This window comes from Mytilus galloprovincialis, chromosome 3 (genome assembly GCF_965363235.1).
Source record: "Mytilus galloprovincialis chromosome 3, xbMytGall1.hap1.1, whole genome shotgun sequence".
In the NCBI taxonomy this organism is placed as follows: domain Eukaryota; kingdom Metazoa; phylum Mollusca; class Bivalvia; order Mytilida; family Mytilidae; genus Mytilus; species Mytilus galloprovincialis.
The window spans coordinates 36,616,119-36,632,214 of record NC_134840.1 but is presented as its reverse complement, the minus strand read 5'-3'; the positions used below and the strand labels follow the sequence as shown (position 1 = coordinate 36,632,214).

Here is a 16,096-nt window from a genome sequence, read left to right as displayed (position 1 = left end):
TCTTCAACAACGGTATATGTCTATACAGTATGATCTGCTCATATTCGACCTCTGTCTGGAAAGATTTAACCAAATTGCATCAGAATAATATCAATAGCAAGTCCACGTAATGACTTCACAATGAGATCTATTAGAAGAAAACAACTGATGAAGATCATAACATGCGACACATTCATAAACATGTCATCTACTCTTATGTTTGTGTGTTATCCTTATGTATATGTACTATCCGTATGTATGTATGTTATTTCTTATGTCTGTGTGTCAACAACTCGTTGAATAGTACTATATTCTTCGATATATTTCAGAAACATGCAAAGGAAAGAAATGTGTTAAAGATGCTATATGTCCTAGAAATAAATGTGTTTGCAGGAGAGGATACTATGGAATTAGAGATAAGAAAGGAGATATTACTGAATGCAGAAGTATGACATTCTATAATTGGTGTCAGGCAGTTGTTAACTAACTTAAGTTATTGATCGTTGTCATGTATAATTGGGTGGTCAAGGAAGTAGCTTGATATTCAAAAATATTTGAATGTTTGACATTATTTTCATTGTCACGTAACCGCTTAATCATTCAACTCTAAATATCTAAATATGTATTAAAATTAATAGCACATGAAGATATTTACGAATCTTTAGTAACACGCTTATTATATTCTATATCAAACTTGTCACCTAAATAATTTGTTCTGTCTAGTTATATCTAGAATTTATTCACTTGTTACATTTTCGACTTGTTTATTAGAAGTACATACACCCATTTAAGCCAGTATTAAAACATTTTTGACGTGATCCAGTGATAATTAATTCCCGCTTCCATGGATTTAATTTCATTCAATTGTTCATGCTCAAATGATCTGTACAATCTATACTATGTGTTCGTTTGTTTTTGTTACACTTCAGTGTTCCTGTTATTCCTTTATTGTTCTCTTATAGTTGTTGTGCTTCCCTCAGTTTTAGTTTGTAATCCAGATATGTTTTCTCTCAATCCATTTATGACTTTCGATCAGCCGTATACTACTATTATTTATATTTAAAAGATTGTACAAAATCAGACCAAGACGTTTTAGTAGAAAGAAATTCCAAAATATCACAACAGCAGAAACGGTTCAGATTATCTCTTATTTGCTAATGTTTTAAATCCATACTTATGTCAAATTTTATAAGGGAGATCAGATCTCTGTCAACTTAACTTTAAAGCTTAGTTTTAATTTGTATGTACAACATATTATATCCTTCATTTCATTAATGCACGAAATTGTTATACCATACCAATTGATGAATTCATTGGTACGTTAACAACTACAATAAAGGCAACAACAGAAGTATACCGTCGTTCTAAATTCAAAAATTGATTGAGAGAAAACAAATCCAGGTTACAAACAAAAACTGGGGTAATCTCATCAACTATAAGAGGAAGACAACGAAACAACAGAAACAAAAAACCATAACGAAAATGCAACAAACAGAATCGAATTGTAAGATAACAAAAATACAGGACTGTTTATTACACACATCGTTTTTACAGAGTTATGTAGGAGGAAGAGATGTGACCGTGATGCAACATGTAAAGGCAGGGGATGGAATAGAGATTGTGTATGTAATGCTGGCTTTATTGGAAATGGCAAGAAATGTGAAGGTTCGTATTTTCATCATCATATACCTTATTTTTATAGGGTTCTCCAGATTCTTCTTCGAAAATATCAGATAATTCAACATGAATTCTTCAACCATAAATAGACGCTTTTAAATTTATCAGCATTTAATTGTCCTGTAATTAAACATGTGAACTGTGAATCATTTGTACAGTTACTTTCTAAAATTTACCAACGCTCACACTTTCCTATTTTACAAATCACTTAGATATAATATTACACAACCATCGACAAGATTATCAACATGGAAGATGTGCATGATTGTGCCTCGGGTTCAAACTATCTTTATTTAGATTTGGAATTTCTCCCCTAGTAGTATTTGCCAATCTCTGGACAAAAATATATATAAAAGAGCATCTGTTAACAGCATGAATAATAAAGGAAGAAGACACGATAGTGTACAATAACCAGACCTGCAAAGAATTTCAATTCAGAAAACAAAATAGTGTGTCTTGTACCAAGTCAGGAATATGACAGTTGTTTTCCATTCATTATATATTTGAGCTTTTGATTTTGCCATTTCAAAAGGGAATTTCCGTTTAAAATTTTCCTTTGAGCTCGATATTTTTGTTATTTTACTTTTTGCTTCAAATTATGCATAAGCGAATTTTTGTAATCCAAAATATACCAGTCGCAACATATATCGGATAATCACCACTACTTTTGAGGTTTTATTTCTAAATTGATATGAGCGTCAATGATGAGTCTTGTGTAGACGAAACACGCGTCTGGCGTACTAAATTATAATCCCAGTACCTTTGATAACTACTTACTTCAAGGGTCTATGGTTATCAATCGACATGTGTTAGTATTTTATTTTTAAACAAATTAAATTTACTAACACGGTAGATGGTGCCTTCATTTGAACATAGAATTTCAAAAAACTCTTCCAACGCATCAAATCTATAAAGTGTGATTTTTGAATGGCATTTCGTCTCAATAAAATATAGGTGAATGTTTGTCACAGGAAATTATGAAGTTGTCTCTCAGGGAAAGTTTGTACACAACTAAGAAGGAAACTTAATGAAAATCTTACTCTCCCTCATTGATCTTATATTTTGGGGGAAGCAAATGCTGTTGTATATACCTACTGTCTTGTTTCAGAAAAATGCACCTGTGCAGCTTTTGGAGATCCAACCATTCTTAGATTTAGCAATTCTGCTCTTCCTTTTGCTGGAGAGTGTAAATACACTTTGTCAAAATTACTGATGCCTAGGAACCGATGCATGTTTAATGTTGAAGTAAATTATGAAAAAGGAAATAAAAAATCTGATAGTGCATCTAGTGTGAGCTTTGTTACACTTAACATGTATGGAATATCTGTGCAGCTTGGACCAAAATTGGAAGTCAGGGTACGTAAAATTTACATGAGAATACTTCTTCGCTTGCTAATACACAATGGAATGGTATTTCATAGACTTGACTAAAATATTCATCCCAGGCACTTGTCACTTGAAGAACACTGGACTTTACCTCTAATTAAATATAGAATATGGTCTCATTGACATTTAAATGTTAATTAGGACGCTATAATATGCAATTGTTTTTCATATTGGTATAACAAAGACTTTGCTCTTTGTCAAAACAGGAGTATTTATGTCTACTCTGACCTTTTACTTGAAAATATGTAAATCGGGTTTTGTTTAGAAAAGTGATGAAACTTGAATAGTTACATGTGTACCTGCATTCAGAGAGAATGTCAATTTCTAGCGATAGTAACCACTACATAACAGAGTTCGATAGAAACCTCTACATGACAAAATTTAATCAACTACCTTACTGTGAAATACATTTTGAAAAAAGCTTTTTCTTTAAAGCTGTTTGTTCAATTTAATTATCAAAGTTTATTGTACATCCAATGTACCTAAACTAGTAGTAAATAAGAAGCAACAAAAGTTTACCTTAGTTCAAATCTCGTAAACCCATTTATAATAATTATGAAATCATGATACATGCATGCATCAATAATAATGTCACAAAAGTGGATGGGCTATAAACTTTTTTTACTTTGAATTGATTATGTGGTTTAAATTTGTAATCTTTTTGTTTGTGTCCATCGTTTAATATCTCTTTTTTAAACTTTGGTTTTCTAGGTAGTTTTATGTGGTCTGTATTTTCCATTAGATGCATTGAAATATTGCAACATAAAATGTTAATTCAAATGTCATGGCTTCTAAATTAAATATTATACAACAATTATCAATACTTATTAAAGGAATTGTGTTTTATTAGTCAGAAAAAAAGTGTTAGGTTGTAATTGTCATTCGTTCATTTAAACTGAACAACTGATGCAAAAATTATTACAAAATAGAGGTTGTGATTAAAATTAAAATATGTTTCAAAAGTATTATTATAAGTTTAATAATGACAACTATTCATTTTGTAATAAAAAAAAACATATATGAATCTTTTTTTTTTAATTTGAGGTTTCATATGACTTTAATGTGACTTCTTTTTTGTATTGATTCTATTTCCTTTAAACATTTAGCGACTATTAAATTAATGTTTTGTGTTCCAACTAAAGTATAGCTTACTTAGTTTTATTTCTACAGTGTTTGCTTAAATAATTCTTAAGACTAAATATAGACTTAAATATCAATGATCACTAATAGTTGTGTAAGGCATATCTCCTATCCTTATTATATATGCAGATTTTCATATATATTTTGGTATTTTCACTCACCAAGAAAAGGAATTTCAATTTTGTTTTAAAACAGTTTAATAACCATTTAAAACGATATCAAATATAGAAAAATTAATGATAAAATATGACATTTACTGATTTTTTTCATTATTCAAGAAATATAACGCTGTCTATCATGGCATGTCTGGTTATTAGGCGTATTGGATTTTCAAAATTCAAATAGGAAATCTAAAAATAGTACAATGTGATGGAAGATCCTTCTAGCGGAGCTTTCCTCCTAAAATTAATTCTCATTGTAACCTATCTATGAAAGTTAACTCATCTAAGGAGATAAGTTGAAATATTTTATGGTGACTTGAGTAACACCGGTATCACTCAGATTACAATTCTACCTTGACAGGTAAGTTTGTATTTAGCCTATAAAATACTTATTTAGCCTTGAGAATTGAAAGGTCAGTTTATCCCATTCATACAATAGAAGTTTACCTATGAGGGTCTGAATGGGGTTTACAGAATAGAGAATACATGTAATAGCAACAAAAAAATAGAGAATAGAGAAAATGAAAAACAAAATAAAGAATAGAGAATAATGCAGTGCAAAAATATAAAGAATAACTGTCCAAAATAACTGAAAAGGTAACTGTAATGCAATACTGATAATATAATGGTCAATATACAGAAGTGATAAATAATCTTTTAACAGAAAGACTAAATAGTAAAATCATTTTCATGAGAATTTTACAGACATGACAGAATGAGAGTTATTTTTAAGGTTATTAAAAGAAAAATGCCCTAAATATTTAAAGAATACAGATATTTAAAAAACCCAATCCAGGTCCTCATGTCATTTACATTGTCAAAATATGGGACACACCATTGTTATTCCAAGACTATACTAGACACCTAGTCAAACTGGTTTTAAACTAGACATCTAGTCAAACTGGTTTGGTATAACTGACTGTTTCTTGCCCTAGATGTCTATTTCACAGTGACCTTATGTGTTTGTGCTTAGAGTACATTGTACTTTCATATTTAGACCTACATTGTAAACATGCAAAACAGTGGCTTGAGATTTCAAGTTTACAGGAATCAATGTAATCTTTAAAAGTTTATTCTATATGAACTGATATTAGTATAATAAATTAATATTTTAAATTATATATCCTGGTTGATGATGGTTTTTTTTTTGGGACCAAGATGTTTTCTTCATTCTTGTTCACATGATTATTTTAACCTTCAATGCACATTAAAAAATAGAAAAAAACTCAGCACTCATTTAAAATATTTTGCAACTAAATAATAATCTGTCAGATTTGGTGCAAACAAAAAACAAGACAGTGTAATAGATAACCTGCAAGCATAGTCTATTTCTATAAAGTCAAGCAGATATTTTTTTTATATCTGAAAAAAAAAACTACCATGTAAAAAAATATGCAATTAAAGGCCAAAAATAACCCCAAAAATTCAATATTAACAGATTTTGAACAATCGAATGTTTAAGTATGTAAGTATTGGTCAGAATAAAGGGTTCTGTTGTACTTTAACAATATCACAAAATAACAATAAAGTGACCTTAATTTTGGACAAGGTAAATGGCATGAAGCCAAATGTATCAACTTCTATTGTATGAATGGGATAAACTGACCTTTCAATTGTCAAGGCTAAATAAGTATTTTATAGGCTAAATACAAACTTACCTGTCAAGGTAGAATTGTAGTCTAAGTGATACCGGTGTTTCTCAAGTCACCATAAGATGTTCACATTAGATGAATGAATACATACTTCGACTTGGAAAAGTTTTGACTTTATCGTATTCTGAAAGTCTATCATAAGCACAGTAATTAATAGGATGAAACGTATAACATGCCAGAGAATGTTTCATAACGTTTAATTATAAATATTTTTTTTAATGCAGATAGACCGTGAATTAGTTTCACTTCCATACCACACGAAAAAAAGAACTTTATTTATTCGATACATGGGTTTAAATGTACTTGTTGAAACAAAATGCTCTGTTGAATTACAATGGAGTGAAGCAGGAATGGTTATCTTATCTGTACCTAAAAGATTTGGTAAGCAAGTGGAAGGTCTTTGTGGACAATGCAATGGAAACAAAAATGAATGGTTACTTAAAGACAAGACCGACGTTTCCAAAGATAGTTTGAAGTTTTCAAAGATTGGGGATAGTTTTGCCGTAGCATCAGCATCAGCATCAGAAAGGTAAATTTGATTGCGTTTTGTTCTTGTTTTAAGGATTTGTGTTTCATACACCTGATGATTTATGATTGCATTACTGTTAGGTATAGTAGAAAGTATTGCTAAACTAGCTGAAGATTCAAATGATAACCACATTAATAAAAGAGATGCGAGGTAAACGTCAATAAGATAATACAATATGATTTCTCGTGTTTTATGGTCATAGTCAGCAAACTTTGTTCTATCATGGCGATACAATTGTTAATCAAACAAAGGGATATTCACAGGTCAACACTTAGTCTATTAAAAGTTATGGTGACTTGAATTTAACTTTGTTTATCAAGCCCTCAATCAGTAATTATTTCACCTCTTGAACATAATAATTTTACTGTAGTAATCGCTTCCTTAACATGTATACATATTAATATACCGATTGTTCTTGTTCTAAGATATAGAAATTATACTTTTTATTAAACTTTGATCAAAGTTTCAGCTTGTTTTATCCAAACCCTCCTGTTTATTAAACAAGGCAAATTTAAATACAATGCACCTTCAGTTGTATACCACATTATATGTCTTTATCCATTTTTATTGCACTTGATAACTGAATTTATAAAATGTTTCCGTTCTCAATATTCAATATATTGGTTTAAGAGAAGGCTTAGTTGTACAATTATCTTTTATATATTCATGTATATATACACTTTATATTTATCTTTTTTCACACGTCCAGAAGATACTGATTGTTACAGATGTATTTAATGCTGGGATATTCTCCACGTTTTTAGGACAGTAATTTATCACCTTTTTAATTTCAGTTGCAAAACAAGTGAAACCCCAACATGTAAAGTAAAAGCCCGTGTATTGAAGAGGACATGTGGATTTTTCAAAAAACGATCATTCAAGAAATGTAAAGCAGCAAACAAAGAACTTTTTGAAATTCTCATGGCAGCATGTCGTCGGGATTATTGCGCAAACTACAAAGATAAGCCTGTGATGAAGGAAGTTAGCTGTAGAAGTGAAAATGCACTCTACACAATGTGTCATTTCTATGGATTTGGTGGAATAAGATGGAGAAGTGGAAAGTGCAGTGAGTATCTCGAATAAATTATGTGCTTTATTTTGTTTAACTATAGCATGCTTTATATAAAACTGAGAAAATGTGGTACTATTGCTAGTGAGACAAATATCCACTAGAGACCAAATGGCGTAGACATACTCAATTATAGGTCACCGTTCAACCTTCAACCAAATCAAACCAAATATCAAGCTGTATAATGATTTTTGCTACTTTTACATATATTATATCAGTGCGCTATTATTAACAAGGCCTAATTAAGAACACATCATCCTTGTTAATAGATTGGTTGACACCAAGGAATCATAATAATAATTTGCATTATGCTGTAAGTATCGTTTATGTCTGCATTGTCAAATTTTCAGATTATTACAATCTTATTAGAATATTAAAATATGATTGGAATCAGATTGGATAGACCTGCTACAAATTTAAATTGATCAAACCTATTTTTGTGAACATTCAGTATTCCTTAGTTGTTTTTGCTATTCAAGACCTTTTTTAACAGAATTCTTTATCTATCATCTATCTTACTGATAGGTGTGGATTCACCTTTATCAGGAACGCTCAGTTCTGAAAGCCCATGATGTATAAAAACCGAAACAGATTAAGATCTATTTGACTAAAACCCAAAATATTGTTCTGTTGATTTTTTTTTCGTAAGTGGATTGAGGAAAACTTGCATGTTTGTAACATTCATGTTAAGTTCTTGCAGAACGTGGAATTCAAAAGTACTTGTTTATTGTTAGACAGTATATTCTGTAATATTTAGACTACATGCGTCCTTGCAACTAGCATCTGTATTTGATTGATAGATACCTTATTTTGATATAATTTTAAGTAGACGGGTCTTATGTCAAGACACAGGACCTGCAAAATGTGTACAGATCATTCGTCAGGTTCAGCTGAATTTGAACAAAAAGAAAAGTTTAAAACTAAATATATGTTTAAAACCTTCAGATGTGTATATATTTCATAGGTATATTGTTTTAGACAGAACAAATGTGTGCCATTCTTTTACATCTAGTTTTAAGATATATTTATATATGTTATTCAAAGCAACCTTAACACCTTTGCAATTTCATATATTCAGGGAAGAAGAAATGTGACAGGAAAACGGAGAGATGGGCTGTGAGAGCAAGTGCCTGTCAAAATAACTGTGTACAACGAAATATAGCCAGGAGATGTTTCCGCCCTAGGATTGAAGGCTGTGTTTGCAGAAATGGACATATTCGTAGTGGCAATAAATGCGTTAAGCTTTTGAGAAAAAAAAAGAGATTTTCAAATTGTGGATGCGTTAAGAATGGACTATATATTAAGGTAAAAATGTTCTTTAAGATTGGAAATGGGTAATTGTTAATAGAACACATTGTGTCCATTTTCTACAAAAAAATTGAGTATTATACACCGTTAGAATTCATCAGAATGTAAGAACGTAGCTGTTCTCTTGAAGTTAACACTTTCATTTTTGTTTGTTTTGTTCACGCATCGTTGTCAATATAATAGAATCTGATGCGACATTCGTACAAGTCAGAGTTATAGCTAGCTATAAAACTAGGTTCAACCCACCATTTCTATGTAAGGAAATGCCTGTACCAAGCCGGGAATATGACAGTTTTTATCAATTCGTTTGATGTGTTTGAGTTTTTGATTTTGCCATTTGATTAGGGAATTTCTGTTTGAGTTTTCCTCAGAGTTTAAAACAATGAGTATCATATACCGTCAGGATATATAACAAATGTATATAATAGAATAATATCCTTATTTTCATGTCAGTATCAAAGTACATGTATAGCTAAATTGATTCTGATGTATTTTGTGTTGGTTTTTTTTTGTTCAGAGTGGTGGAACTTTGCGATCAAAGGATTGTAAAACCGAATTCACATGTAAACCTGGCAACAAGAGAGGAACACTGAAAAAAACCAAGAAGAATGTTAAGTGTCACAGAGATGGGTATTGTGGTATACATGCTGGAGAAAGATCATGTGTCTGTCTACCTAGATTCTTAGGAAATGGAATAGATTCTTGCACTCGTAAGTAAAGTGACGTGTTAACTCTATTCCTAGGATTTTTGTACTTGTTGGTAATAATATATGATGTTGACTGTCAAACTGAAAGATGATTTTATCCGAAAAAGGAAAAAATACATGTGGCTTAATGATATTAAGATTACAAAAAAAAACGGCCTCTCATTTCACAAGGTATTCACCATGAATTGGTTGACAATTAAAGTGTCCCAATCATCTGGTGACATGTAAACTCTGTCAAAGATAGCAGGCATATATCCATTAATGTATTTATAATTTCTATTTTTGTTTGCACTATGTTCTCTTACCTAGGGGATTGACTTGTAAACTCTGGCATAAATCCAAAGCGTATATTTAATAATACATGTATACCTATATTGCATCACTGAACTGTGTTCCTGGCTATGTTTCTTACTTCTAAAAGTGATTCGTAAACTCAAGTATCCCTGGCTTGGTCACTTAATTTTAGAGTTGACTTGTAAACTCTATGATAGATGGCAAGACCATCCATTACCGGTTTGACTAGGTTCCCTACTGTATCACTTAATCTTAGATATGAATTTTAAACTGTGTTGTAGATCCTAATCATATATTTGATAATAGCTGTATAGCTATCAGAGATCAAATTTCAAAATGACCCATTTGAATGATGTAAATGAATAAAGGTTATAACTAGCCCTTTTTGAGAAAGGATTTTATTTGATTTGTTATCAAAAAATAAATTCAAACTGTATCTTCATTTAATAAATCACAAGATTCCCGACATATATACATGAAGATTTGGTCACTGGTTGTGCGTCAGTTCACATTACAATCATTAATTTCTTAATTATTTTAACTTCAATCGAATAAAAGAGAAGTTTTACTGTACCTTTTGCTGTTTGTTTGTTTATTATAAATTGGCTAGAGGTATAGGGGATGGTTTATACCACAACACAACCTGTTAAACCCCGCTCATTGTTGTGTCTGTTCCAAGTTAGGAGCCTCATGCATTTGTTAGTCTTGTATGAGGTTTTTATAATTTTGGTTCATTTATTGTTCGGCGTTTAGTGTGACACCCATTTTCGCTGAACTCGTTCACATTCTTTGGCTTTATCACTTCCTCCTAGAATTTACTTGTAAACTCTGTCATATATCCCATGCATATATTTGTTAATACATGATTAACTTTTTTTTTATTATTTTTATTACTGGACTATGTTTCTGGCCTTTACCTTTAATTACTTACTAGATGTGAGATACCATGCATATATTCATAAATGGACCATCTATCTCTTTTAACTGAGTTGACTCTGTCCCTGGCTCTATAATGTCCTTCTACATATTATCTAAACTCTATCATAGATCTAAAGCATATCCATTAATGTATTTAGGATTTTACTACCGTAAATCTGTTTCTAAATTTTGCGTTTTATCAGTGCACGATTTGAACACTGTGTCACTGATCCTAAGTATATATTCGATTATGTATAATAATGTTTTACTGGTTTGACTATGTTTGTGGCTGTGTCCATTTTTTCTGAAATAAACTTGTAAACACTGTCATAGATCGCAAGCAAATATCAATCAAGTTACTTATGGTTTATATACTGAGTTGACTATGTTTCTTACTTGTGGTCATTTAATCTTTAATATTGAATCACTAAAAAGATATACTATTTCCTTGTAAAAGCAGGAACATACCGGTTTAGTATTCCAAAAAGTATTTCTACTGTCTTATATTCTGAATTTTGCTTGCAATTTAATTTCATATATCTGTCATGGATTCTAACATGATCACTGCGATAAAACTTTTACATCTTAGTTGAAGGGACAATAAAATCAAAGTGTTTTTCTCTGTTTCAAAAAAAAAGGATGTATTTATCAATTATACCTACCAAATATTTAAAAATCTAACACACACACAATGTACTTATAGTTGAATATTGACCATATATACATAATGTCACATTTGTTTTCTTTTCTACTTCACTTTTACATGTTTCTCTTTGTTTTATAATTGTAGCTGCAAGTAACTGTGACATGAAGGAAGATACAGAAGATTGTGTTAATACAATCCGAATGAAAGGGGAATGTTTCTACGGATCTAAACACAACAACGAGTGTAAATATCATGTTACGATGGGTAAAAACAACTTCAATGAGGATATCACTATTGCGTCCTTCAAAACAGAAAAGGGACTATTGAAGAGGCAGTTGAAACCAGGGCAAAAATTCAATAACTGTGCAAAGGTGTCATTGAATAAAGATGGATATGTCACTATTGTAGAGAAGATATGCGAGTGCCCTAAAGATCATCCGTTGAATATTAAGAAATCGAGTAGTAAGAAATCAAGTAGTAAGAAGTCGAAAAGTAAGAAGTAGAGCAGTAAGAAGCGTAGTTAATTGTATTTTTCTTTGATTAAAATTGCAGATTATAGAATAAAATGTGTTATGTCTAAATAGATATAGGAAGATGTGGTGTGAGTGCCAATGAGACAACTCTCCATCCAAATAACAATTTAAAAAAAAGTAAACCATTATAGGTCAATGTACGGCCAACACGGAGCCTTGGCTCACACCGAACAACAAGCTATAAAGGGCCCCTAAAGCATGTAAGTAAGGCTTGCCCTCCTTAGTCAGTCATAAAAGATTGATAGTCGAGCTTAGTACTTTTAATCTCTTATACAAATTTCATTTTAACTTATGACAGCATGAAAACTTTGCATTTCCTACTCTATTTAATTTTTTTCCTTGATGTCGTTGCTCTGTCTCATTTTTCTGCAATTGATATTCTCAGTGTTAAACTCGTTCATTACTTTAGCTTTTCGTTTTCAATGAAGTAATATGTGATTACTTTAGCAAATTTAATCCGAAATACATTTATCAGAAACCAGTCAGCCCGAAATAACATCTCAAAGATAAGGATTTTTGTACACAATTGTATTAGAATAATATCAACAATGGATATAAGTATGATAATTTCCCTTTCATATTTTCGTTCAAAATACTTATGGATATTGGTTTTATATAAAAATGAGGAGACGTGGTATGATTGCCAATGAGACAACCAACTATCCACCAAAATACAAATAAAGTCAATGTAAGCAATCATATGCACCCGTGTGGCCTTCGACTGTGAGGAAACCCATATTGTATAGTCGGTTATAAAAGGCCTAGACATGAAATAAATGAATAAAAGCAACAGTTCGAAATTCATGAATCGATTGAGAAAAAACAAATCCGGGCTACAAACTAAAACTGAGAGAAACTAAATAAGAGGAGCACTACGACACAACAGAAAACACAAACGGAAACACTAAAGAAACACACACAGAAACGAACTATAATATAACAATGGCCATGTTCCTGACTTGGTAAAGGACATTTTAAGAAAAAATGGTGGGTTGAACCTGGTTTTATGGCTTGACAATCCTCCTGCTTTTATGGCAATGTAAAATACAACATTAAAATGACAACATTACACAACAGGATTAAGAAACGCACACATAATAGCTATAAAAAGGTACCAGGCTTATAATTTTATAATCCAGACACACGTTTCATCTACATAAGACTCATCGGTGACGCTCAGATAAAAAAAAGTTCGAAAGTAGAAGAGCATTGAGGACCACAAAAATATCAAAAAGGTGTGCCAAATACGGCTAAGGTTATCTTCCTGGGATAAGAAAATCCTTAGTATTTAGAATAATTCATACTTTTGCAAACAGTAAATTTATAAATGATTATATAATAGATATACATGTTAACACCGAGGTGGTGACTAACTTCAGAATAAAAACGTATACGTAAAACAACCTAAATCAGCACATAAAAAACACAGCCGAACAACGTATTATTTGTTAGCCAAATATATTGACGCACAAAAGTGACGTCACATTAAACAGTTCAATTAAGAAAATTAACAGTCTCATTTATAAGATTACAATTTACAACTAAAAATATGAGTGACAAGAACCAATGTCAACCACTGAACTACAGACTTCTGACTAGGGCCAAGCCCAAACCACAATGTTGCGGTTTTTAACATGTTTATGAGCGCTCAAACCTCCACTAATCTAACAAAAACACAGACCGGAGGTGGCAGAGTATTTATACATCCCTTACTACAAACAGACGCAAAGTACAGATCTGAGAGTACTCGTAGTTGCTAACAGTCTGTTCACGGTCACTTATAAAACAAATCATGTATTTCAAAAGACTAAAACATGACTTGTAAAACTAGAAAACCAACTGCCTAAAGAGTAATGGAAAACAACTAAAAATAACCGCTAAACCACATACTCCTGACTTAGGACAGACATGTACGGGGACAGCGTTAAATAATGTTTGGGAGCGCTCAATCGTCCACTTTAACTGTAAATTTCAAGTAGTGTAACAGCATCACATAAGAACAAACTACAAAAAACTATCGGAAACAGTCTGCCATATCGGCAAGAAGCATGAAAAATAAGTAACATAAATGAAAGTGCCGATCTATGCGTACTGGTAGTTAAAAGATTCATAAGACATTTTTCCACTAGTTTGGACGGCAACTAAGAAATAAAAATTCAACGAGAAAGTGGAAACAATTATGAACCACATCAACACAAGACAACCACTGAACAACAGGGTCCTGGCTTAGCCGATTGCAAACAAATGCAGTGGCTTAACACGTTTAAACAGGTGCCAACCTTCTCCCTAACCAGCAATACTGGTTCAACATCACCACATAGATAAACACACTATATAATATCAATTGAAATGGTTTAACTCAATCAAAAAGCATTAACAAACAAAAACAAACATACATAAACCGAATACATTTGATATATGACACAATGTAAATACTATATTTATCAAAAAGGGGAGATGTAAAACAATATCAGAAAGACAGCAATAACCTTGGACAAAATGGCGTTAAATAAAATAACTTACATAAATGAAATATAATAATTTTGTTGTAACATGTTTAACCTCGCCAGATTTTGTATATGCTTGTCCCATGTGAGGAGCATGTAATTCAGTGGTGTTCGTTTGTTGCTACATGTATATTAAATTTGTACTTTTTTCTTTGTTGTTACACAAATTAGACCGTTAGTTTTCTTGTTGTTTTACATTTGTCATTTCGAGACCTTCTATAGCTGACTATCCTGTATAGTTTTCTCATTTGGTCTCTGATTGAGATTTGTCTCCATGGCAATCAACCACATCTTCTCATCTTTAAATCCACATCATTCAGAGTGTAATCATTCCAGTTTATTTTTGTTCAATCACTGGTTCGTGTATGCGGTTGAAGTCGGGGTCCAACTGTTTGAAGTGCTGGGTTACTGGGAGATATAGCTTCTTTGTTATATCATTTCTATGTCTATTGAGCATTTGTAAAATCACTGCCTCAAATCACCAACATATTGAAGGCACCAGAGCGCACATTGTAGAATTAAGATAAGATTTCATTTTTGCAGGTTACATTGCCCAATATTTGAGTTTTTCTAAGTATTCTTACTAATATTTGCAAAGTTTTTCACCTCACAAGTTATATCTCTAGCAGCAATACTGCGTTAAGACACTGCAGCTCACAACAGCAGATGCCTTAGACCTATTGGTTGCTCGTGAATAACACTGAAGCTATTTTTGACAGATGGGTATTAAGTTAGATCACATAGATATCTTTCATTTTTATCGTGGTAACAGCTTAATCCTCTCAACCTTCGCAAAACATTTCTTTATATTCTGGTGTGTGTAACACTGCCTCTTCAAGGAATTTACAAGTCATTTATTTTCCTTGTATTTCTGCGTTGGAACATATTTGCTAGACGCTGTAAGCTTGCTTGTACAGGATACATTTGCCGTATTTGGCACAACTTTTTGGAATTTTGGATCCTCAGTGCTCTTAAACTTTGTACTTGTTTGGCTTTATAAATATTTTGATATGAACGTCACTGATGAGTCTTATGTAGATGAAACGCGCGTCTGGTGTACTAAATTATAATACCTTTGATAACTATTAGTATAGTCATAAGGGTTGCAGCCTTTGAACTTACAATACAAGTATGGATATCATATCTGTTAGACACATGGATGTATTAAGGACGGTAAATGTAATACTGAACAGCTCTTCAAAAAGACAAAACAATAAATGAAACGTCATTTTCATTTTTGTAGTGAATTTTCAGACCTCCACTGCGGTAAATTCGGTACTGTTCAGATCATTTGCTTGTAGTTTTAATAGGATCTGTTCAGTCTGTGTTTAACTGTACAGGCCAACAATACATTGAGTTGTCTGAACAGTTCTGAATTTACTGCAGTCAACGTATCTGAAAAAAATATTGTTCAGACTTTTTAGGTGATGTCTAGATTAAAATAACCATTTCAGACTTAAATTCGTTTCCTAGTTTATATTATTGGCATTTTATTTAGTGAATTTATTCATGCCATTATCATTTTTTTTTTCAGGAGGATTTTGAAAATAAATAACTCGGCCTTGATAATCACAAAAATAAATGGTTTGT

The 16,096-nt window shown here is 31.7% G+C and overlaps 1 protein-coding gene across 1 annotated transcript in view; it reads left to right on the top strand.

The window, feature by feature from the left end:
• Positions 1–12,032, top strand: part of LOC143067842 (uncharacterized) — a 97,929-nt gene extending 85,897 nt beyond the window's left edge. The window contains exons 50-57 of the mRNA XM_076241423.1: positions 309–425; positions 1,534–1,644; positions 2,765–3,012; positions 6,220–6,524; positions 7,319–7,590; positions 8,672–8,898; positions 9,419–9,611; positions 11,611–12,032. Coding sequence (XP_076097538.1) covers positions 309–425; positions 1,534–1,644; positions 2,765–3,012; positions 6,220–6,524; positions 7,319–7,590; positions 8,672–8,898; positions 9,419–9,611; positions 11,611–11,969 — 1,832 coding nt within the window. The 3' untranslated portion in view covers positions 11,970–12,032. The remainder of the gene's footprint in view (positions 1–308; positions 426–1,533; positions 1,645–2,764; positions 3,013–6,219; positions 6,525–7,318; positions 7,591–8,671; positions 8,899–9,418; positions 9,612–11,610) is intronic.
• Positions 12,033–16,096: the final 4,064 nt, after the last annotated feature.